This window comes from Manis pentadactyla, chromosome 11, assembly GCF_030020395.1.
Source record: "Manis pentadactyla isolate mManPen7 chromosome 11, mManPen7.hap1, whole genome shotgun sequence".
In the NCBI taxonomy this organism is placed as follows: domain Eukaryota; kingdom Metazoa; phylum Chordata; class Mammalia; order Pholidota; family Manidae; genus Manis; species Manis pentadactyla.
Genome location: NC_080029.1, coordinates 77,150,380 through 77,174,698, shown reverse-complemented (window position 1 = coordinate 77,174,698; position 24,319 = coordinate 77,150,380). Strand labels below are relative to the sequence as shown.

Genomic DNA, 24,319 nt, shown 5'->3' with positions numbered 1-24,319 from the left:
GACATAACACCCATTCTCCTTAAAGTTTTCCAAAAAATAGAAGAGGAGGGAATACTCCCAAACTCATTCTATGAAGCCAACATCACCCTAATACCAAAACCAGGCAAAGACCCCACCAAAAAAGAAAATTACAGACCAATATCCCTGATGAACGTAAATGAAAAAATACTCAATAAAATATTAGCAAACCAAATTCTAAAATATATCAAAAGGATCATACACCATGACCAAGTGGGATTCATCCCAGGGATGCAAGGATGGTACAACATTTGAAAATCCATCAACATCATCCACCACATCAGAACCACAGAAAGACAGAAACCACATGATCATCTCCATAGATGCTGAAAAAGCATTCAACAAAATTCAACATCCATTCATGATAAAAACTCTCAGCAAAATGGGTATAGAAGGCAAGTACCTCAACATAATAAAGGCCATATACAATAAACCCACAGCCAACATCATACTTAACAGCGAGAAGCTGAAAGCTTTTCCTCTGAGATCAGGAACAAGACAGGGATGCCCACTCTCCCCACTGTTATTTAACATATTACTGGAGGTCCTAGCCACAGCAATTAGACAAAACAAAGAAATACAAGGAATCCAGATTGGTAAAAAAGTTAAACTGTCACTATTTGCAGATGACATGATATTGTACATAAAAAACCCTAAAGACTCCACTCCAAAACTACTAGAACTGATATCGGAATGCAGCAAAGTTGCAGGATACAAAATTAACACACAGAAATCTGTGGCTTTCTTATACACTAACAATGAACCAATAGAAAGAGAAATCAGGAAAACAATTCCATTCACAACTGCATCAAAAAGAATAAAATACCTAGGAATAAACCTAACCAAAGAAGTGAAAGACCTATACCCTGGAAACTATAAGACACTCTTAAGAGAAGTTAAAGAGGACACTAACAAATGGAAACTCATCCCATGCTCTTGGCTAGGAAGAATTAATATCGTCAAAATGGCCATCCTGCCCAAAGCAATATACAAATTTGATGCAATCCCTATCAAATTACCAACAATATTCTTCAACGAACTGGAACAAATAGTTCAAAAATTCATATGGAAACACCAAAGACCCCGAACTGCCAAAGCAATCCTGAGAAAGAAGAATAAAATGGCAGGGATCTCACTCCCCAACTTCAAGCTCTACTACAAAGCCATAGTAATCAAGTCAATTTGGTACTGGCACAAGTACAGAGCCACAGACCAGTGGAACAGATTAGAGACTCCAGACATTAACCCAAACATATATGGTCAATTAATATTTGATAAAGGAGCCATGGACATACACTGGGGAAATGACAGTCTATTCAACAGATGGTGCTGGCAGAACTGGACAGCTACATGTAAGAGAATGAAACTCGATCACTGTCTAACCCCATACACAAAAGTAAATTCGAAATGGAGCAAAGATTGAATGTAAGTCATGAAACCATAAAACTCTTAGAATAAAACATAGGCAAAAATCTCTTAGACATAAACATGAGTGACCTCTTCTCGAACATAACTCCCTGGGCAAGGGAAACAAATGCAAAAATGAACAAATGGGACTATATCAAGCTGAAAAGCTTCTGTACAGCAAAGGACACCATCAATAGAACAAAAAGGTATCCTACAGTATGGGAGAATATATTCGTAAATGACAGACCCAATAAATGGTTGACATCCAAAATATATAAAGAGCTCACACACCTCAACAAACAAAAAGCAAATAATCCAATTAAAAAGTGGGCAGAGGAACTGAATAGACAGTTCTCTAAAGAAGAAATTCAGATGGCCAACAGACACATGAAAAGATGTTCCACATCACTTGTCATCACAGAAATGCAAATTAAAACCACAATGATATATCATCTTACACCAGTAAGGATGGCTACCATCCAAAAGACAAACAACAACAAATGTTGGCGAGGTTGTGGAGAAAGGGGAACTCTCCTACACTGCTGGTGGGAATGTAAATCAGTTCAACCACTGTGGAAAGCAGTATGGAGGTTCCTCAAAATGCTCAAAATAGAAATACCATTTGACCCAGGAATTCCACTTCTAGGAATTTACCCCAAGAATGCAGCACTCCACTTTGAAAAAGACAGATGCACCCCTATGTTTATCGCTGCACTATTTACAATAGCCAAGATATGGAAGCAACCTAAATGTTCATCAGTAGATGAATGGATAAAGAAGATGTGGTACATATACACAATGGAATATTACTCAGCCATAAGAAAAAAACAAATCCTATCATTCGCAACAACATGGATGGAGCTAGAGGGTATTATGCTCAGTGAAATAAGCCAGGTGGAGAAACACAAGTACCAAATGATTTCACTCATATGTGGAGTATAAGAACAAAAGAAAACTGAAGGAACAAAACAGCAGCAGGATCACAGGACCCAAGAATGGACTAATAGTTACCAAAGGGAAAGGGACTGGGGAGGACGGGTGGGAAGGGAGGGATAAGGGCGGGAAAAAAAGAAAGGGGGCATTACGATTAGCATGTATAGCGTGGGGGGGCACGGGGAGGGCTGTGCAACACAGAGAAGACAAGTAGTAATTTTACAGCCTCTTACTATGTTAATGGACAGTGACTGTGAACGGGGATGTGGGGGGGACTTGGTGAAGGGGGAGCCTAGTAAACATAATGTCCTTCATGTACTTGTAGATTAATGATACCAAAATAAAATTAAATAAATTAGAAAAAAACATAGGCAAAAATCTCTTGGATGTGAACATTAGCAACTTCTTCATGAACATATCTCCCCGGGCAAGGAAAACAAAAGCAAAAATGAACAAGTGGGACTATATCAAGCTGAAAAGTTTCTGTACAGCAAAGAACACCATCAACAGAACAAAAAGGTATCCTAGAGTATGGGAGAATATTTTCGTAAATGACAGATCCGATAAAGGCTTGACATCGAAAATATATAAAGAGCTCACGCTCCTCAACAAACAAAAAGCAAATAATCCAATTAAAAAATGGGGAGAGGAGCTGAAGAGACAGTTCTCCAAAGAAGAAATTCAGATGGCCAACAGACACATGAAAAGATGTTCCAGATCGCTAGTTATCAGAGAAATGCAAATTAAAACCACAATGAGATATCACCTCACACCAGTAAGCATGGCCACCATCCAAAAGACAAACAACAACAAATGTTGGCGAGGTTACGGAGAAAGGGGAACCCTCCTACACTGCTGGTGGGAATGTAAATTAGTTCAACCACTGTGGAAAGCAATATGGAGGTTCCTCAAAATGCTCAAAATAGACTTACCATTTGATCCAGGCATTCCACTTCTAGGAATTTACCCTAAGGATGCAGCACTCCAGTTTGAAAAAGACAGATGCACTCCTATGCTTATCACAGCACTATTTGCAATAGCCAAGAATTGGAAGCAACCTAAGTGTGTCCATCAGTAGATGAATGGATAAAGAAGATGTGGTACATATACACAATGGAATATTATTCAGCCATAAGAAGAAAACAAATCCTACCATTTGCAACAACATGGATGGAGCTAGAGGGTATTATGCTCAGTGAAATAAGCCAAGCGGAGAAAGACAAATACCAAGTGATTTCGCTTATCTGTGGAGTATAAGAACAAAGGAAAAACTGAAGGAACAAAACAGCAGCAGAATCACAGAACCCAAGAATGGACTAACAGTTAACAAAGGGAAAGAGACTGGGGAGAATGGGAGGGTAGGGACGGATAAGGGTGGGGAATAAGAAAGGGGGTATTATGATTAGCATGTATAATGTGGGGGGTGGGGGAAAGGGGAGGGCTTTGTAACACAGAGAAGACAAGTAGTGATTCTACAACATCTTACTATGCTGATGGACAGTGACTGTAATGGGGTTTGTGGGGGGGACTTGTGGTAGGGGAGAGCCTAGTAAACATATTGTTCTTCAAAAAAATGAAAATAAGTAAGTAAATAAATAAATAAATGAATGAAAGATAGTGGTTACCAAAGGGAAGTGGGGGGGGGGGAGTAGTGTATTGTGCGGTATCATGAGTGGTGCACATGGTGTGTTTGGGGTCACGGGGAAGACAGTGTAGCTCAGAGAGGACAAATAGGGAGTCTGTGGCATCTTACTACACTGATGGAATGGGGTGACTGCAATGGGGTATGTGGAGGGACTCGATAATAATGGTGAATGTAATAACCACCTGTGTAAGAGTGTGTATCAATGATAGCTTTATTAAAAAAAGAACTTATTTATCAACTATGTGATATCAAATCATGTAATTTATTCTAGGTACTGAATATATATTAATTTGCTGTATTGTTTTATCTAAGAGCCAGAATCCAACTGAAAGTAACCCAGATACTACTCTCAAGAAGCTCTAGGAAAATAAAACAGGACTCAGCCTGCAAGGTGCAATGTACTTCACACCAGGAACAACCCTGAAGTGCAAAGGTGTGAGAATATTTTGTTTGTAATTTTGTTTCTTCACTTTAGTTCCAACGAGTTTGTATTTGTTTGTTTTGTTTTAATAAATAGGATCATACTATATGTATTGTTAACAGTGTTTCTTGGAGATGTTTTTCATATCAGTACATTTTAGATCTACCGTATTCTTTGAAGTAGTTGAGTAAAATATTTTTTAAATAAACAACTGAAGTAATACTTTCACCTCATTATTAGAAATTGGGAAGGATGGGGAGAGAAAATCATTTTTCAATCATGATTATATGGAAAACTCAAAAGAATCAAATGGGCTACCAAAAGGAGAACTAATGAAATTGAGCAAACCTGCATGGCATAAAATTAATTTATAAAATAGCATTCCTATAGAGACCAAGCCAAAAAAAAATGAAAGAAAAGATGCTATATATGAAAACAAAAAAGATTAATTATTTAAAGGATTAAATATAATAAGAAATACATAAAATCTACAGGAAGAAAACTCTAAAACACTAGGGAACACTAAAGACTTGAAGAAACAAAATATACTGTTCTGGAATAAGAAAACTAAATTCTCCCTAATTATATAAATTTGACAAAACAAAACTAACCTTCTAAATTAGATAAGGTGATTCAAAAATTCAAATGTAGAAATGAACCTGTGGTGGGAATGTAAGTTGGTGTAACTGCTGTGAAAAGCAGTATGCAGGTTCCTTAAAAAAATAAAAACAGAAATACAATTTTACCTAGGAATTCCACTTTTAGGGATTTACCCGAAGAAAACAAAATCCCTGATTCAAAAAGACATATGCTCCCCTGTTATCACCATATTATTTACAAAAGCCAAGATATGGAAGTAACTAAAGTGTCCATCAATAGATGAATGGATAAAGAAGATGTGATACATATACGCAATGGAGTATTATTCAACCATAAAAAGAAAAGAAAATCCTGGCATTTGCAACAACATGGATAGACCTAGAGAGTATTATGCTCATTGAAATAAGCCAGGCAGAGAAAGACAAATACCATATGATTTCACTTATATGTTGAATTTAAAAACAAAGCAAAACAGAAGGAACAAAATAGCAGTAGATTCAGAGACACGCAAAAGTAACTAGTGGTTATCATGCGGAGGGGTTGGGGTGGGCAGGTGGGGAAGGTGAGGAGGATAAAGAGGCACAATAATTCTTAATCACAATATAAGTTGGTCATGGCATGGAGAATATAGTCCATGATCCTGTAACATCTTTCTATGTTGACATATAGTAACTACACTAGAGGGAGTGAGGATTTAATAATATGGGTAACGATTGAACCACTGTGTTGTACATCTGAAACCAATATAAGATTATGTATCAATAACATTTCAAGAAACCAAAAGAAAAAAAAAGAAATGAACCTGTGGTAGTAGAGGACCAAATCCTAAATACCCATCAACTGGGGATTAAACAAATTATGATAGTCAAAAAATGGAATACTACAGAACTACTTAAAGAATGGAGTAGACTGACAACACCAATGTTGAAGACATGGAACTGGAACTCTCATTACTGGTGGAAGTGTAAAATGACACAATCACTTTGGAAACTGGCAGATTATCTTACAAAGTTAATGTTTGTATATTTACCCTACGGATTATCAATTCCACTACTGGAGATTTAACTATGAGATAGAAAAACCTATGTCCAAAATAACTTGTACTAAGACTGTTCATTGCAGCCTCATTCATAACAGGTCCAAATTGGAAATAACCCAAATGCCCATCAATAGGAGAATGGATAAGCATGGCAGTACATTCATAAAATCTCAAGGAAAAAAAAAACAATGAACTGTTGACCCATTCAACAACATGAAGGAAACTCAAAAACATTATGTTAAAAGAAGTGGGACCCAAGAATACATACTAGGTGATTCCTTTTACATGAACAGGAAAATTTACACGAACAGGCTCAGTTTAGTCTACGGACAGAGGGTAAAGTGACTGAAAGAGCGTTAAGAAAAGAGAATTTGGGGTGATGGAATACATGACTTCATTATATAATCTCTATTTTGCTGTATATTTCAAAATTTCCAAAATAAAAATGAAGGTGGGGCAAAGAATGGGCTAGATATATCTTTTCTGATAAAGAACAACCTCCAAGACACTTCTGACGAAAAAAAGCACAATTCAGAAGAAGAGATATGGAATATTAATATTAAGTGGATGTAGAGTGCTCCTTAAAGAATATTTCTTGGAAGATACCCAAAAAAATAACAGAGGTTCCAGGGAAGAGAACTGAGGGACTGTGAAGTTGGGGTCTACCATGGGAGGTTTTCATAGTGTCTATTTTTTTGCACTGTTAATTTTTTTTACATATATATATATATATAAATATATATATATATATATATGTATTTTTTTAACCTAAAAAACAAAATGGCAAATGTTTAAGGAGTTAAAAAGCCTTACAGTTCCTAAGAAAAATGAAAAGTATAGCAATTTGACAACTTACCCTTAAACCTATCTCCTCAAAGATGGACACTCTTAAAACAATTTGTGTATCCTTCCCAGGAAAAAAAAAATGTACCTACATGTTATGCACCTGCATGCATGTGCACACATATACTCTTTAAAGTTACTAAAGATATATTACATACACTATTTTACACCTACCTTTTTTCATTTAATATGGAGTTTTCCACATTAGCAAAGCCCTACTTCACTGCTGTTAACTGCCATGTAGTTTCTTATTGAAAAGGTTTTCATTATTTAACTGTTTCTCTAGAACAGACATACATTTGGACATTTTTGCTATTGCAAATACTGCTGCAACATACATAAATATACTTTTGAGAATGTATCCATAAGGTAATATGCTAGGTACAGGATCACTGAGTCAAAGGGCGTTGCCATTTTAACTGTTGTCACGTAGTGAAACACTGACTTGCCACAGAGATCCTGTGTGCAAAATGTCTGTTCCTTAACTCCACTGCCAACACTGGCTTGAACCACATGTTGCGGGCTGAATTTTATCCCCCCAAATTCTTATGTTAAAGCCCTAACCCCTACTACCTCAGAATGTGTCCGTATTTGGAGATAGGGCCTTTAAAGAGATGACTAAGTTAAAATGAGGCCATTAGGGTGGGCCCTAGTTAACCCTGAGGGTGTCTTTATGAGAAGAGGAAATTTGGACATTCAGGAAGACACCAGGGATATATGCACTGAGTTAAAACCAGACACAAACAGTGAGAAAGCAGCCATATGCAAGCCAAGCACAGAGGTCTCAGAGGTAACCAAACCTAACAAACTCTTAATCTTGGTCTTCTAGGCTTCATTACTGTGAGAAAATTAATTTCTGTTGTTTAAGCCACCCAGGCTGTGGTACTCTATTATGGCAAAACTACCAAACTGATACACCACTTTTTAAAATCTACTAATCTCTGTATATCTTGTATTGTAAAGATTTGCCTTCAGTTTGTTTTTTGAATATTTAACAGACACTTTAATCCTTTGTTTCGTTTATCTATTTAATGAATACATATGTGACCTTACTACACTCTCTTACCAGGAGCTAAGTACTGTTATGTGCTTTATAAATGCTGACATTTAATCCTCTTAACAACCCTATTGGTAGATATTTCCTGTTTAGAGATGAAGAAATTGAGGCACCAGGAGGTCAAGTAAACTTGTCTGAAGTGACAATGTTAGTAAATTGTAAAGTCAAGATGAGAACCTAGGATATCCCGCTCCAGAATCTGTTAACATTATGTATTCACGTAATTTTGTTTGTTGTTATACACGCATGATTTTTAAACAGCTAAATGTATCCATCTTTCCAATTATGACTTCTGAACCTGAATATCCTCCTTAGAAAGACCTATCACACTTGTTAATTATTTTTAAAAATTCATTAATGTCTTACAGAAAGTTCATGATTTCAATTTTTTACATTCAGTCCTTTGATTAAATCAGAATTTGTTCTTGTTTAAGCAGCAACACAACAAATCCAGTTTCATTTATTTTCCTTAGTGGGTAGCTAGTTGCCTTAACATAATTTATTAAATAATATTTCTTTCCATTGGTTTAAAGTGGCATTTTAATCCATATACTAAATTGTCATACATATTTGAAACTCCTTCTAGACTCTACTTTTAGTAATGTTATTTCTCCTCTTATTCCAAAGCCTTAGAAATTACTTAATAGATTCTAATGTTGGTAAAATTCCCCCATTTTCCTTCCCTTTCTAAACTTTTTTTCTGAGTGTAAATTTTTTTTTAATTAAGGTATCATTAACATACCATCTTATAAAAACCCATAATGAGGTATCACCTCACATCAGTTAGGATGGCGAGCATTTTGACTAAGAACAACAAATGCTGGCGAAGATGCAGAGAAAGGGGAACCCTCCTACACTGCTGGTAGGAATGTAAGCTAGTTCAACCATTCTGGAAAGCAATATGCAGGTTCCTCAAAAAACTAAAAATAGAAATACCATTTGACCCAGGAATCCCACTCCTTGGAATTTACCCAAAGAATACAACTTACCAGATTCAAAAAGACATATGCACCCCTATGTTTATCGCGGTACTTTTTACAACAGCCAAGATACAGAAGCAACCTAAGTGTCCATCAGTAGATGAATGGATAAAGATGTGATACATATACACAATGGAATACTATTCAGCCTTAAGTAAGAATCAAATTCTACCATTTACAACAACATAGATGGAGCTAGAGGGAATTATGCTCAGTGAAATACGCCAGGCAGAGCAAGACAAGTACCAAATGATTTCCCTCATTTGTGGAGTGTAACAATGAAGCAAAACTGAAGGACCAAAACAGCAGCAGACTCACAGACTCCAAGAAGGGCCTAGCGGTTACCAAAGGGGAGGGGTTGGGGAGGACAGGTGGAGAAGGAGGGAGAAGGGGATTGAGGGGTATTATGACTGGCATACATGGTGTAGGGGGAATCATGGGGAGGACAGTGTAGCACAGAGAGGGCAAATAGTGACTCTATAGCATCTTACTACACTGATGGACAGTGACTTCAATGGGGTATGTGGGGGGACTCGATAATATGGGTGAATGTAAGAACCACATTGTTTTTCATGTGAAACCTTTACAAAAGTGTACATCAATAATACCTTTATTAAAAAAAAAGATACCCCCCCAAAAAATATGTATATATACCATTTTATAAAGGTTTCACATGGGCAACATTTTGGTTATTACATTCACCCATATTATCAAGACCCCTGACACACACCATTGCAGTCACTGTCCATTAGCATAGTTAGATGCTATAGAGTCACTACTTGTCCTCACTGTGCTATTCTGCCTTCCCCATGACCCCCCTCCTATATTTTGTGTGCTAATCATAATGCCTCTTAATCCCCTTTTGCCTCCCTCCCAACCCTTCCAACCCTCTTCCCTTTGGTAACCACTAGTGTCTTCTTGGGAATCTGTGAGCTGCTGTTTTCTTGTTTCTTCAGTTTTGCTTTGTTGTTATAGTCCACAAATGAGTGAATTCATTTGGTACTTGTCTTTCTCCACGTGGCTTATTTCACTGAGCATAACACCCTCTAGCTCCATCCATATTGTTGCAAATGGGTAAGATTTGTTTTCTTCCTACGGCTGAGTAATATTCCACTGTGTGTATGTACCACCTTTTCTTTATCCATTCATGTTGATGGATACTTTGGTTGCTTCCATATCTTGGCTATTGTAAATAGTGCTGCAATAAACATAGGGATGCATATATCTTTCTGAATCAGGGATCTTGGTTTCATTGCGTTAAGTTCCTGGGAGTGGAATTCCTGGGTCAAATGGTATTTCTGTTTTTAGTTTTTTGTGGGACCTCCATATTGCTTTCCACAATGGTTTGACCTAATTTACATTCCCAACAACAGTGTAGGAGGATTCCCCTTTCTCCGCATTCTCGCCAGCATTTGTTGTTCCTTGTCTTTTGGATGTTGACCACCTAACTGGTGTGAGGTGATATCTCAATGTGGTTTTAATTTGCATTTCTTTGATGATTAGCAATGTGGAGCATCTTTTCATGTGCCTGTTGGCCATCTGAATTTCTTCTTTGGAGAAGTGTCTGTTCAGATCCTCCACCAATTTTTTAATGGGGTTATTTGCTTTTTGGGTGTTGAGATGTGTGAGTTCTTTATATATTTTGGATGTTAACCCCTTATCCAACATGTCATTTACAAATATATTCTCCCATATTGTAGGATGCCTTCTTATTCTGCTAACGGTGTCCTTTGCTGTACAGAAGCTTTTTAGTTTGATGTAGTCCCATTTGTTCATTTTTGCTTTTGTTTCCCTTGCCCGAGGAGATGTGTTCAAGAAAAAGTTGCTTGTGTTTATATTCAAGAGATTTTTTCCTATATTTTCTTCTAAGAGTTTTATGGTTTCATGACTTACACTCAGGTTTTTGATCCATTTTGAGTTTACTTTGTGTATGGGGTTAGACAATAATCCAGTTTCATTCTCTTGCATGTAGCTGTCCAGTTTTGCCAACACCAGGTGTTGAAGAGGCTGTCATTTCCCCACTGTATATCCATGTCTCCTTTATCATATATTAATTGGCCCTATATGTGTGGGTTTATATCAGGGCTCTCTATTCTGTTATTCATCTATGGGTCTGTTCTTGTGCCAGTACCAAATTATCTTGATTACTGTGGCTTTGTAGTAGAACTTGAAGTTGGGGCGTGTAATCCCCCCAGCTTTATTCTTCCTTCTCAGGATTGCTTTGGCTATTTGGGGTCTTCTGTGGTTCCACACAAATTTTAGAACTATTTGTTCTAGTTTGCTGAAGAATGCTGTTGGAATTTTGATAGGGAGTGCATCGAATCTGTAGATTGCTTTAGGCAGGATGCCATGTTGACAATATCAATTCTTCCTGTCCATAAGCATGTGATGTGTTTCCATTTATTAGTGTCTTCTTTAATTCCTCTCATGAGTGTCCTGTAGTTTCCCAGGTATAGGTCTCTCACCTCCTTGGTTAAGTTTATTCCTAGGTATTTTATTCTTTTTAATGCAATTGTGAATGGAATTGTTTTCCTGATTTCTCTTTCTGCTAGTTCATCATTAGTGTATAGGAAAGCAAGATTTCTATATATTAATTTTTTATCCTGTAACTTTGCTGAATTCAGATATTAGCTCTAGCAGTTTTGGAGTGGAGTCTTTAGGTTTTTTTATGTGCATCATGTCACCTACAAACAGTGACAGTTTAACTTCTTCCTTATCAATCTGGAAGCGTTTTATTTTTTTGTGTTGTCTGATTGCCGTGGCTAGAACCTCCAGTACTGTGTTGAATAAAAGTGGTGAGAGTGGGCATCATTGTCGTGTTCCCAATTTTCACTGCTAAGTATGATGTTGGCTGTGGGTTTCTCATATATGGCCTTTATTATGTTGAGGTACTTGCACTCTATACCCATTTTGTTGAGAGTTTTTATCATGAATGGATGCTGAATTTTGTCAAATGCTTTTTTAGCATCTATTGAGATAATCATGTGATTGTTGTCCTTCTTTTTGTTAATGTATGATGTTGATGGGTATTTGAATACTGTACCATCCTTGTGTTGCTGGAATAAACCCTACTTGATCATGATGGATGATCTTTTTGATGTATTTTTGAATTTGATTTTCTAATATTTTGTTGAGTATTTTTGCATCTATGTTCATCAGTTATACTGGTCTGTAACTTTCTTTTTTGTGGTGTCTTTCACTGGCTTTGGTATTAGAGTGATGCTATCCTCATAGAACGAGTTTCAAAGTAGTCCCTCCTCCTTTACTTTTTAGAAAACTTTAAGGAGGATGGGTATTAGGTATTCTCCAAGTGTTTGATTAAATTCAGTGGTGAAGCCATCTGGTCCAGGGGTTTTGTTCTTAGTTAGTTTTTTGAATAACAGTTCAATTTCATTGCTGGTAATTGGTCTGGTCAGATTTTCTGTTTCTTCCTGGGTCAGCCTTGGAAGGTAGTATTTTTCTACAAAGTTGTCCATTTCTTCTAGTTTATCAAATTTGTTAGAATATAATTTTTCATAGTATTCTCTCATAATTCATTGTTTCTGTGGTGTCTGTGGCAATTTTTCCTTTTTCATTTCTGATTCTGTTTATGTGTATACACTCTCTTTTTTTCTTGATATGTCCAGGTAAGGGTTTATCTATTTTGTTTTTTTTCTCAAAGGACGAGCTCCTGCTTTGATTCTTCTATTGTTTTATTCTTCTCAATTTTATTTATTTCTGCTCTGATCTTTATTATGTCTCTCCTTCTACTGACTTTGGGTCTCATTTATTCTTCTTTTTCTAGTTTCATTCATTTTGAACTTAGACTATTCATTTGGGATTGTTCTTCTTTCTTGAGGTAAGCCGGTATTGCCTTATAGTTTCCTCTTAGAACTGCCTTTGCTGCATCCCACAGATTTTGCGGTGTTCAGTTGTTGTTTTCATTTGTCTCCATATATTGCTTGATCTGTTTTTATTTGGTCAGTGGCCCACTGATTATTTAGGAGCATGTTGTTAAGCGTCTATGTGTTTGTGGGCTTTTTTTTCTTTGCATAATTTATTTCTAGTCTCACACCTTTGTGGTCTGAGAAGCTGATTGGTACAATTTCAATCCTTATGAATTTACTGAGGCTCTTTTTGTGGCCAGTATGTAATCTATTCTGGAAAATGTTCCATGTGCACTTGGGAAGAATGTCTACCCTGTTACTTTTGGGTGGAGTGTTCTGCAGATGTCTGTCTGTTATGTCCATCTGTTCTAATGTGTTGTTCAGTGCCTCTGTCTCCTTACTTATTTTCTGTCTGGTTGTTCTGTCCTTTGGAGTGAGTAGTGTGTTGAAGTTCGCTATAATGAATGCATTGCATTCTATTTACTCCTTTAATTCTGTTAGTATTTGTTTCACATATGTCGGTGCTCCTGTGTTGGGTGCATTATATTTATGATCATATCCTGTTGTCAGACTCCCTCTGTTATCATTATGTAATGTCCTTTGTCTCTTGTGACTTTCTTTGTTTTGAAATCTATTTTGTCTGACAGAAGTACTACAACTTCTGCTTTTTTCTTCCTATTAGTTGCATGAAATATCTTTTTCCATCCCTTCACTTTTAGTCTGTGTATGCCTTTGGGTTTGAAGTGAGTCTCTTTTAGGCAGCATATAGATGGGTCTTGTTTTTCATCCATTCAGTGACTGTGTCATTTGATTGGTGCGTTTAGTGCATTTACATTTAGGGTGATTATCAATAGGTATGTACTTACTGCCATTGCAGGCTTTAGATTCAAGGTTACCAAAGCTTCAAGGGTAACCCATTTACTATCAAACAGGCTAACTTAACTCAGTACACTATTACGAACACAATCTAAAGGTTCGTTTTTTCCTACCTTTTCTTCCTCCTTCACTCTTTATATATTAGGTGTCATATTCTGTACTATTTATGTAGCCCTTGACTTTGTGGTTGATTTAATTTTGCATTTGCTCAGTAATTAATTGGTGTACTTCCTTTACTGTGGTTTTATTTTCTCTGGTAACAGCTTTTTAGCCTTAGCACTTCCATCTATAGCAGTCTCTCCAAAATACATGTAGAGATGGTTTTTGGGAAGTAAATTCTGTCGACTTTTGCTTATCTGGAAATTGCTTAATCCCACCTTCAAATTCAAATGATAATCTTGCTGGGTAGAGTATTCTTGGTTTGAGGCCCTTTTGTTTCACTGCATTAAATGTATCATGCCACTCCCTTCTGACCTGTAAAGTTTCTGCTGAGAAGTCTGATGATAGTCTGATGAGTCTTCCTTTGTATGTGGTCTTTCTTCTCTCTCTGGCTGCTTTTAATACTCTATCCTTGTCCTTGATCTCTGCCTTTTTAATTATTATATATCTTGGTGTTGTCTTCCTTGGGTCCCTTGTGTTTGGAGATCTGTGCATTTCCATGGCCTAAGAGACTATTTTGTTCCCCAAATTGGGGAAGTTTTCAGCAATTATTTCCTCAAAGACACTTTATATCATTTTTTTCTCTTCTACTTCTTCTGGCACCCCTATAATGCGAATACTGTTCCATTTGGATTGGTCACATAGTTCTCTTAATATTCTTTCATTCCTAGAGACCCTTTTTTCTCTCTCTGCCTCAGTTTTTTTGTATTCCTGTTCTTTAATTTCTATTTCATTTGCCATCTCCTCTACCTCATCTAATCTGCTTTTAAATCCCTCCATTGTATGTTCATTTCAGATACTGTATTTTTCAAAGTTTTTCTTTCTTGAAATCCTTCCTGAGGTCTTGAATATTTTTCTGTAGCTCTGTGAGCATGTTTATGCTTTTTATTTTGCAATCTTTATCAGGAAGATTGATGATTTCAGTTTTACTGAGCCCTCTTTCTGGTATCTGAGTGATTTTGGTTTGCACCAGGTTCTTTTGCCATTTCATATTCCTAATTATTACTATGGAATAACAACTTTATGAAGGTGGTGCCCTCTAGTGCCCAGAAGGTCTACTCTCTGGAGCTGTCCAGCTTCTCGAGCAATGGCAGGGGTCACAGGTGCACAGCAGCAGTGCCTGCTGAGAGGAAAAGAGTTCTTTCCTACTTCCTTGCCTTAGTGCCTGCTTCCACTGCCAGGGCCAGTGGGCCGAGCACACAGGGAGGAGCCTCTGTGCTATTCCCTTATACCTGCTTTAGGCAGGTCCGCCCTCTGGCTGGCCTGGCATGATGATGGGGGCAGCAAGTTTGCAAACTGGTGCTGGCCAAGAGGAAGGAGTGGCAGGCTGTGTATTGCAGTAAGGGACCTCAGCACTGCACTGCCAGTCAGGCAGATGTTGCGCCTGAAGCTCCTGAAAGTTCCCAACCTGCTGACGTGAGTGTGCTAGGATGATTTTTTCTACCCATCCTTTCTCCTGCGCAGCAATTTCTGTGTAATCTTTTCCCCGTTAGCAGCCCTCTCACTGTTGGGGAGTCTTTCAAAGTGCCCACCTTTCTTTTGTCCTGGAGCAGCCAGTTGTGGGTACCTGTTCTCTACAAGTGGCTGGAATCTCACTCTCTCCAAGTATTTTGCCTGTCTATGCTTTCCAACCCCTCTAATCATCAGAGCACCATGTAATGTGGGTTCATGCTCCCAGAGCAGATCTCCAGGGGTGGGTATTTAGCAGTCTTTGGCTTCTACTCCCTCCCTGCTCTGCTACTCTTCCTCCCACTGGTGAGCTGGGGTTGGGGGAGGGCTTGGGTCCCACCGGCTTGAGGCTTTGTTACTTTACCCTTTTCCATGAGGTCTTCTCTTTTGCCCAGATGTAGGCCATCTGTTGCAGTCTTCTTTCCAGTCACTCTTTCAGGGCTAGTTGTATTTGCTGTCTTTTTGTGTTATATGTGGTTTTGTTAGGAGGTTTCTGCCTCACTTCTCATGCCACCATCTTGTTAAACCCCTCTTCTCTGCCTCATTTTCCTTTTCAAAAATGTCTTGACTAGTTCTCACATGTTAGTTTCCCCCCAAAGAACCCAAATATCAGCTTGTCAATGTACTGAATGTATATTAAGAAAGAGAGGAGGCATCTATATGTATTAATAGCTAGAGAGGCACTTAAGGTTCATATAGTCCAAACCTCCATTTACAGATGGGGAATTCAGACCCAGCTCAGTATTTTGGCCAAACCTACAAAGGTACTTAGAAGTACCATGGTTTCCTGAATCTTAATACCACGTTCTTTCTATGGTTGGAAACTGGAGCCAAAGATGGTACTGTAAGACAACAATCAGAGGCAGAGGACTAAAGTTCTTCTGGTCTGGCTTCTTTTATTTTCTTCCAGTATCTCTCATTTTCAAAAAGCAGGAAAAAAACCATTTGCCTAACCATCTATTTCACCGAGTCAGAACTCTGAAGTATAGAAAAGGTAAGGCAAAATGAATAGTTGGGCAGTTCTAAGAGAAAGCAAAGTATTGACATAGCCATAATACCACTTGTTTAGTATGATTTCATATTTGGTTAGTTTCTGAAACAAATTTGGGAAAATGAATATGGCTGTTTTTACAGTAAAATCCTTTTTGCCTAAACAAAAATTTAAAAAATAGGACCATGACCAGGTCCTATCTCTTTTACCTTTTAGGTCTACCTCTGGTTTCAGTTTAGAAAAACTGTTGAAATGTGTGTAGGCTTACAGTCTCTCAGTACTTGTCTGTCTGCCAGAATTAAACAAGATTTTTCTACTAAGTTTTTCAGGGAGCCTTTTACCTGAATGCTGCTTTCTTCATCTTCCCGGGGTGACTGGGCAGGCATGACTTCCACATCTGAATTATCAGATGAGGTATTACGCTTTCTCTTCTTTCCCACCACAGGAGTGATGGTGCTAAAAAAGGAAAAAGTAAATTCATCTTCAGTGAGGACAAGCAAAATTTAGGATTAAGAAAATATAACTAATCTACATCATCATAAAGTTACTGACAAAAGTATATATATCTCCAGTCTGTGCAACACACAGCAGTTGAGCAGTGAGTTTGTAAACAAAGAGGATATTGGGGTTTCTTCTAAACCACTGGCTGACCTTTACACCAGATTTGACAAATCCTCGGTACCACTATGGTCACAAATACCTGAAGGAAGGTAGCATAAGATAGCTGAATGGTGATTGGACTAAGATTACAAAGCCTCATTTCAGTTCCAGTTTTGTCTAGCTGGGCATTAAGTTCTCTTATTTGTAAGCACTGATTATAACACCTGGCCCAACAGTTGAGGCTCAAGTGAGATAAGATGTGAAACTTATTTTTTAGAACTTGAAAAATCCTATAAAAATATAAACATTATAGCCAGAGACGGGTAAGATTCCTCAAGGGAGGAACAACCTAAGACAGGCACAGTCACAGGGGGCCATCAGGTGAGAAATTGGGGATCAACAGAGGTGAAGCTTAGAACCTCACCCCCCCTATTCTGAGAGAAATCTTCTGCATCCGTGGATGTTTTGTTGCCCTTGTCTAGCTTGGATTAATACTTAGCCTATAGGCACACACTTGATCATCTACATTTGCCCTCTTACAGCACTAAACTATGTTTTCTACCTTTATCTTGCATCTACCTACCACTTCAACATTTTATTAAAAATAATAATAATAATAAGGGAGAAATGTGGGATTCACATATAAATCAAGTATAAAAATCAAATGAATATTCATATTTGACCTGATTGTTTATAGTTTATAATGCGTGATCAAAACCAGAAGTTTCTGTGATGACTGCCCTTGTACTGTTCACCATGTAAGAACTTATTCACTATGTAAGAATTTGTTCACCATGTAAGAACTTGTTCATTGTGCTTCAGAAGATCGGAGACTGATGAGAATTAGACTGGGGGAGGATTAATGATTGTGCATTGAGTCCCCTGTACAGAATTTTATTGTTGTTAACTGTTAACAACCATTTGATCAATAAATATCAGAGATGCCCTCTCAAAAAAAAAAAAAATATATATATATATATATATATAAACATTATTGTAATTATACCACAGAGTCTGAAGAATCCCAGGGACTAGAAGGTAGGGGGAAAGGAGGGAAGCTACAAGACCTGGAAGGGAAAGAGAGGACACTCAGTTATAACAGGAATCATGTGGCAAGCCACAGCTCGGTCAACACTGCTTAAGGCTGACAGTGGTTGCTGAAATCTTCTCCAGTTCACCTGTGAGATTAAAGAACAGGGCAGCTATTTCTCCAGCTCTCTTCTATGGGCCTTGGCAGTAGGGGCTTAGTGAGAAACCACTTTCACATTACAGTAATGCAAAATTGAGAATACATAAAAACAGAATCATAGCTTTTAAATGTAACCCCCAAAACAATGATTGGTTATCTTCCCTATACCTTGGTGTTTCTCCTTTGTAATATGCAATTTTCAAATTCTGTTTATCAAATAAGCATTTGGGACCAAGAAAAGAAAAGCCGTATTTTCCCCTGTAACAGATACCCCTGAAGTATATGCAGCTTCTAAACACAAGTAGTTCCTCTCAACACTGATTCAAAATCAAGCGCACTGCCCTTAAATGTCCTATCAAAGTAGTGCAGGATGGTACTCACTTTAGCTTGCTCTTGCCCTTTGTTTTGGATGTACCAGATGTTTTGCTCTTCTTTGGCTTTTCTTCCTTGAGCCTCTCCCCACTGCTCTTCTTCCTGCGTTTCTTCTCACCTTCCTCCTCAGGCCGAACACTGGGCAACTCATCCTCATTCAGGACTCGAGGTATGTTCTGCTCGCCTCGGGCACGGGCCCTAGCAATTGCCTCTGCTACAATCCGATTAGCTTTCTCTTGCTTCTTCTGGTGCTCCAGCCTGCGGTTCTCCTCCATTCCAATCTTGCCCCCCGTATGAGGAGCAGAGCTTGCTGGTGAAGACAGAGCTGCCACCTCACTGGCACTCAGAACTTTAACTACAGAGAGCCCAGAAGAGGCCCCTTGGGAAGAGCCAGCCTACAGAAATAAAGACACTAAAATTTCAATGTGCTTGTAGTTAAACAGCCTAAATAAAATGCAGCTCTGAAATAGTTAGCTTAGAACATTTAATTCTCTTAACTCCTCAAGAACAAGACTCAGACCAAGTACTAACTGAACCTAGATACATTTTTAAAAAGTGATTTTTGGTGGGAAGGGGATAAGAAAAGAAGTGGGCCAAATTAAACTTCAGTATCCTTTAGCCATGCTCCTATTCCATTATCTCCATTATTCTAGAAAATTTTCAAATATAGCCAATAGTGGCCTCTGGGCTAATATTAAAAATGAGGATTCAAATTCTATTCTTGGTTTACCTTTATCTGTCTGGGGGGTGGATGGAGTAAGAATCACTTGACCTCTTTAAGACTATTTCTCTTTCAAATGGGAGGATATTTCCAATCACTTTTATTTCATAAGAATATTAAAGATTGTAAATTAAACAGATGAAAGACAAATACTAGATAAATCATCTCTTATCTCAAACCCAGCAATAACCCTCAAATCTTTTCATGATATAATTAAAACAAGGTTTCCATGGGAGAAAGAAAGAAATGTCTGCATCTCAGTTCATAAACCTGGACTGGCCCTACATTCAACAAGTGGGTGCTGAAGGTGACAGTAAGGGATTTAGAGGTTTATTTTCTTTCCTAACTTTAAAAAGTCTCACCTGAGGCTGCAGCACCACCTTGAGTGGTACTGAAAGTCTCTGTCCCGGGCTCTGTCCTGGTCCCATTATCTGAGCCTGCTGCACAGAGGAGAGAGTCACAGGCTGGGCTGAGGGTGGCTGGGGCTGGGATGATGGTGGCTGTGGTACAATCTGGATTTTTTGCTGTGGCTGCTGCACCTGCAGCTGGATGGTTACTACTTTGGCAGGCTGCCCCTGAGCATTCTTGGCTTGAGTCAGGGCTGCCAGCTGGTTGCCCTGTAACACTATCTTGCCTGGTAGACTCCCTAGAACGACATGCCGGTGTCCTTGGGGACCTCCAGACTGTGGCTGCTGGAGGACCAGGGTGATGCGTTTTGATTCACCCTAGAGTGAAGAAAGCAAATTCAAAGAGAGGTACAACATTAAGAACAGTATACTCTCAAATATTTACATCAGTTTTCCTTATCCTAGAAATCATAAAAGCTGCAGGTCAGAAGACATAGTACAATTAATTCTGTTCATTGTCCTATTCATCCCAAGAAAATCTTTCTTATAAAACCTCTGCCCAGTAGGTATCAACCTATTTTTGAAAAATTCCTGATGGGAGGCTATCTTCTAAGGCAGTCATTACATTTTTTGACAATTTTTAGAACAAAAATCTTTATATTGAACTGAAATCTGCTCCCTTATAGCTTCTTTTCCTATTCCTACTTATCTTAATATTGCTCCCTCCCCCCACCAAACTGTTTTGGCCTTATATTCAGAGGCTAGAGCCTCTACTTCCCTTCAGCAAAATTAGTCTTTTCACTGGGCAAAGTAGGAGGAGGACAATCTTAGTAATAAGAACAGGGGTAAGATATACATGGTTTCCATAAGTCTTGCAAATGTAAATAAATAAACACATTTTTAGAAGTGATTCTTTGTTCCCATAGCATCCTATATTTCTCCTAAAACTTTATCTCATACACTACCTTTGGATTCTCCCTTAATGTCTGCATTCCCTGGCAGACTGTGAGCTCTGTAAGAACCAGGACTGTGTCTTGTTCAGCACCAGCTAGGCAGTGTAAACATGCAGTAAGAGCTCCAAAGATACCTTAAAGCTAACTGCTTCCACCTGGTAAGTAGTTAGTGTGTGGCTGTCCACGCTAACTGACACAGCAAAGATGGAATCTAAACAGGATTTCCTAGAGATAGCTTTCATGTGCTCTCACACTGCTGCTGAGCCCTCTACTAAACCAAAATTCACCTCCCCCTTTCACTCAAGTCACCTGGGTAGGTGTAGAGGTCAGTGTAACTGCAGGCTTCAGTGGGGGCCCTGTGGCCCCAGGGTTTCCAGCAGGAGCTGAACCCTTAACTGGCTGTAGGACCAGCTGCTTTACTGGTCGGCTGGGCTGGACAATGCGCTGAACAGCAGCCTGGTTCCCAGGGACCTTGGCGGCCAACACTGTATTACCAGAGACAATGGAAACACCTGGTCGAAGGGGAGTGCCGGTTAGCACTTTGGTAAAAGTGACTTTTCCACCATTGGCTGTGCCAGCCACCAGGGGTTGAGCTGTGCTGGTGATACCTTGGGCCTGAATCTGTGCCACATGGGCACCAGTGACTGAGGAGCTTGGTGGGGCCTTAAGGATAACAATCTTAGGGGCTGACGGAGGTGGCTGCCCTCCAGCACTACTGGAAGAGACAGCTGTGGCAGAGACACCCATGAAAGGATTCCCTTGGCTCAGGATCTCCTGGCTCTTGGAGACCTGCAAAAGTCCTGATGCTGGCGCCGATGTCTGTAAGACAGGTTGGGCTGGCTGCTCCTGGCTGACAGGCTGAGTGGTATAATCATGCAAGGTTAAGGATTCTGGAGCTGGAGCTGATGATTCTTTGGGAAGTTCTGTGGGGGCTCTTTCCTCTGGTGGGGGGACCAGGTCACTTGCTGATGAATTCCCCACATCACCACCACCTCCACCATCCTGGTTCATCTGATCCAAGGAGTCCAGAGAGCTTGGCAGTCCAAGGGCTTCCTCAATGGGGTCTTGTGTGACCTGGTTGAAGCTGTCATCAGTCAGAGAGTCCAGGCCAAATAAATTTGGGTCATCAAACAGATCCATGATGGGGTCTGCCATCTTGGGAAAGCAATGGAGGGTACTTCCCCAAGGGAGGGAAGGGGAGGGGGGGTACTGGTTCTCCCCTCCCCTCCCCTATTAAGAAAAAAATGTACACAATGGAAGAGGACTACTCTTCAGGTAAAGAGGCAAGAAACAAGTGCATGTCAGATTGTCCTGACCTTCATGGAGCAAGATGGCTAGGTCTTCAGAGGAAGATGGTGGAACTCCTGTTGTGGGAAGACAGATGAAAAGTAAGCAAAACAGGTGACCTCAGGGAAAATTTCTCCTTAGGTACTACCCTTAATACCACATACCATCAAAATAGTACGTGAAAGGGGAAATGTGAGGTCATCTGAGTACAAACACACACACAGCAGGAAGAACACCCACATTTTTGCTTCAAAACTAAAACAGAAAAAAAGAAATAAACCAACCCCTTTTGGGGCTCTTACACCTACACACTTTGAAGTTTCTGCCTGTCAAGATCATACTCTGTCCATTTCTTTTTACAATTATCATTTTTAGATAGAGACCAGCTTTTACTTCAGGTATATACTAGCAGTGTTTCAGTGAATGTATATATAGGTTTCCGAATACATTGTATTTTATGAATTTCCCTTGTATTTTAAATACTTTCACTTACTATTGGCAAAAATAAATCACCTTTAACCAAGTTCATAGTAACAATATTACTAAGCTTATAGCATAATTTTACACAGGAAGTTTTGCAGATTTTATTCTGGTTAACGTATTGATTAATCTATACATAGTTATTTCTGTTCTGCAGCTTCCTCCCCCTCTTCATATTTAAGATCAAAAACTTCCTCTTCAAGGGACTCAAATAATTCTACATTTTAGTTCCAGTTTATATTTCAAACTTTGCTCTCATTACTTCCTATATATATCCTGCATTTCACTTCATCTAGACTACATATTGCCTTAATGTTATCCCTGTCTGCATGACTTTGCCTATTTAGCTTCTGCCTGGAACACCCCTACGATTCGCCAAACATATCTCCCAGCTGAATTCTTCCCCTCCCTCAAACGTCTTCTAACTCAACAAAGGTGAGTCCTGAACCTCCTTCCCTTTAACAATAGAGCAATTTGTGATGGCTTGGTCCTTTCACCTCTTTAAATACCCACAGCATTGTCTGCACCTTACTTAAAGCACTTATATTTAATATTTTACTAAAATGATGAGTGTCTTGTCCATATCCTCTGAAGGTCCAAATAGTTCTCTGTACAAATTATAAAAGCTGCTGGCTCCTCAAGATGCTTGTCTGCCATCTGCTGGAAAATTGTCATACTAAACATGTTATCAATTATGATAATGAGTATGTCCAATGTACACCCTGCAAAATCCTGCATGGTGGCTCAGCTCCTCTTTTCGCAAGAGACAAAAAGTTCCTGGATGGTGGCAACCATATCTTATCTGTGGATTCCTAAAGAATCAGCAGGATATCACATACATAGTAGCTACTCAAAATATATTTAATGAATTAATATATTTGCCTATAGTATCTGGAATGAACCATTCAGCTCTTCCAGACACTATGGTATTCTTTGATTCTAAGATAAGACAGTGGGAAGTTTCCCATCTTGAAAAACTGTCCTACAAATAACTGACAGTATGTTTAAAACCACCTCTGGGGCTTAAATGCTGGAAAAAAGGAAAAACTAAGACAAAGAATTGTAAATACATCACCACACACCACATAACATGAAAGAGCAGTATCTGTTCCTTGTAAAAGAGGTCAGTATGTGACAATTCAGGAAAGCCTTGCTTGATAAGACCATTCCTCTTACCAGAGCAGAAATTTTTCAGTGACACGGTAGACTTGACTGAAAACCTTGTACACATTTTTAAATCCTAGTCTCCTGATTCTTCTCTAACTCCTATCTTTAAGTTGTCCTTTACTCTCAAAAGATTAAACCTTCTCCCAACACACCTCCAACTTTCTTCACCCCTACTTTTATTCTTGTGGGGTATCCCTGGCCATATCCACAACTGGTCTATTCTACTAAATTCACCTATCCCGTGAATTTCTTTCCATGGTTCACACCCTGTTAGTAAAAATAAACAGATGTTAAGCATTCAACTATATGAAGTACTTAGATACCCCCAAGTAAAACAACTGCCTGGATAAAGAAGTCATACCAAATTTTTACCATATTGAGAATGAAAGGCTAATCTGGGCCTACCATTGCCCCACAGAAAAATATGTGTATATGTTCAAAAGGAAAGAGAATTTAATTGTTCCGCTAATCACTTTCCATAATTTCAAACTAATGACCAGACTACCAACAGAAACCTTGGGAGGTGGAAGTTGGGGAAAAGTAGAATGAATTAGTCAGTTAAGGTTAAAATCCAAGGCCACCCATCTATAATCTCCAAACAACACTGGAGAAATACTTTATATAACAGCCTTTCATCTCGCCTCCTTCTTAAAGGGGAACTATTTCTTCTCCTCTAAATAAGTATAAACTGATGTTCCTCTTCAGCTTTACCACCTTTAAAATAGTTCTTGGTTTTTGGGAAATCTACAGTCCCAACTCCCCTGTTCTTATTTTATGTGTCTCCTCAACCTTGTCCATTTCAATGAATGACTTGTCATCCCAATAATAGACTTAGTTTTACTCATAATCTATATTTTTCCATCTCAATCTCTTTATACTTTTCAACAGAGTAGTGATTCTCAAATGGGGGGTGGAAGAT

General features: G+C 38.7%; 1 protein-coding gene across 8 annotated transcripts in view; it reads right to left on the bottom strand.

Moving 5' to 3' along the window:
* Positions 1-24,319, bottom strand: part of CHD8 (chromodomain helicase DNA binding protein 8) — a 73,318-nt gene that overhangs the window by 37,653 nt on the left and 11,346 nt on the right. For 5 of the 8 annotated variants that reach the window (XM_036887453.2, XM_036887454.2, XM_036887452.2 and 2 more), the window contains exons 2-5: positions 20,776-21,830; positions 19,529-19,891; positions 18,455-18,840; positions 16,626-16,740 (exon numbers count right to left, since the gene is read on the bottom strand). In XM_036887453.2, the coding sequence (XP_036743348.2) occupies positions 16,626-16,740; positions 18,455-18,840; positions 19,529-19,891; positions 20,776-21,621 (1,710 nt within the window). In that variant the 5' untranslated portion in view covers positions 21,622-21,830. The remainder of the gene's footprint in view (positions 1-16,625; positions 16,741-18,454; positions 18,841-19,528; positions 19,892-20,775; positions 21,831-24,319) is intronic. The other 3 variants (XM_036887457.2, XM_036887459.2, XM_036887458.2) reach the window with 1 other exon arrangement.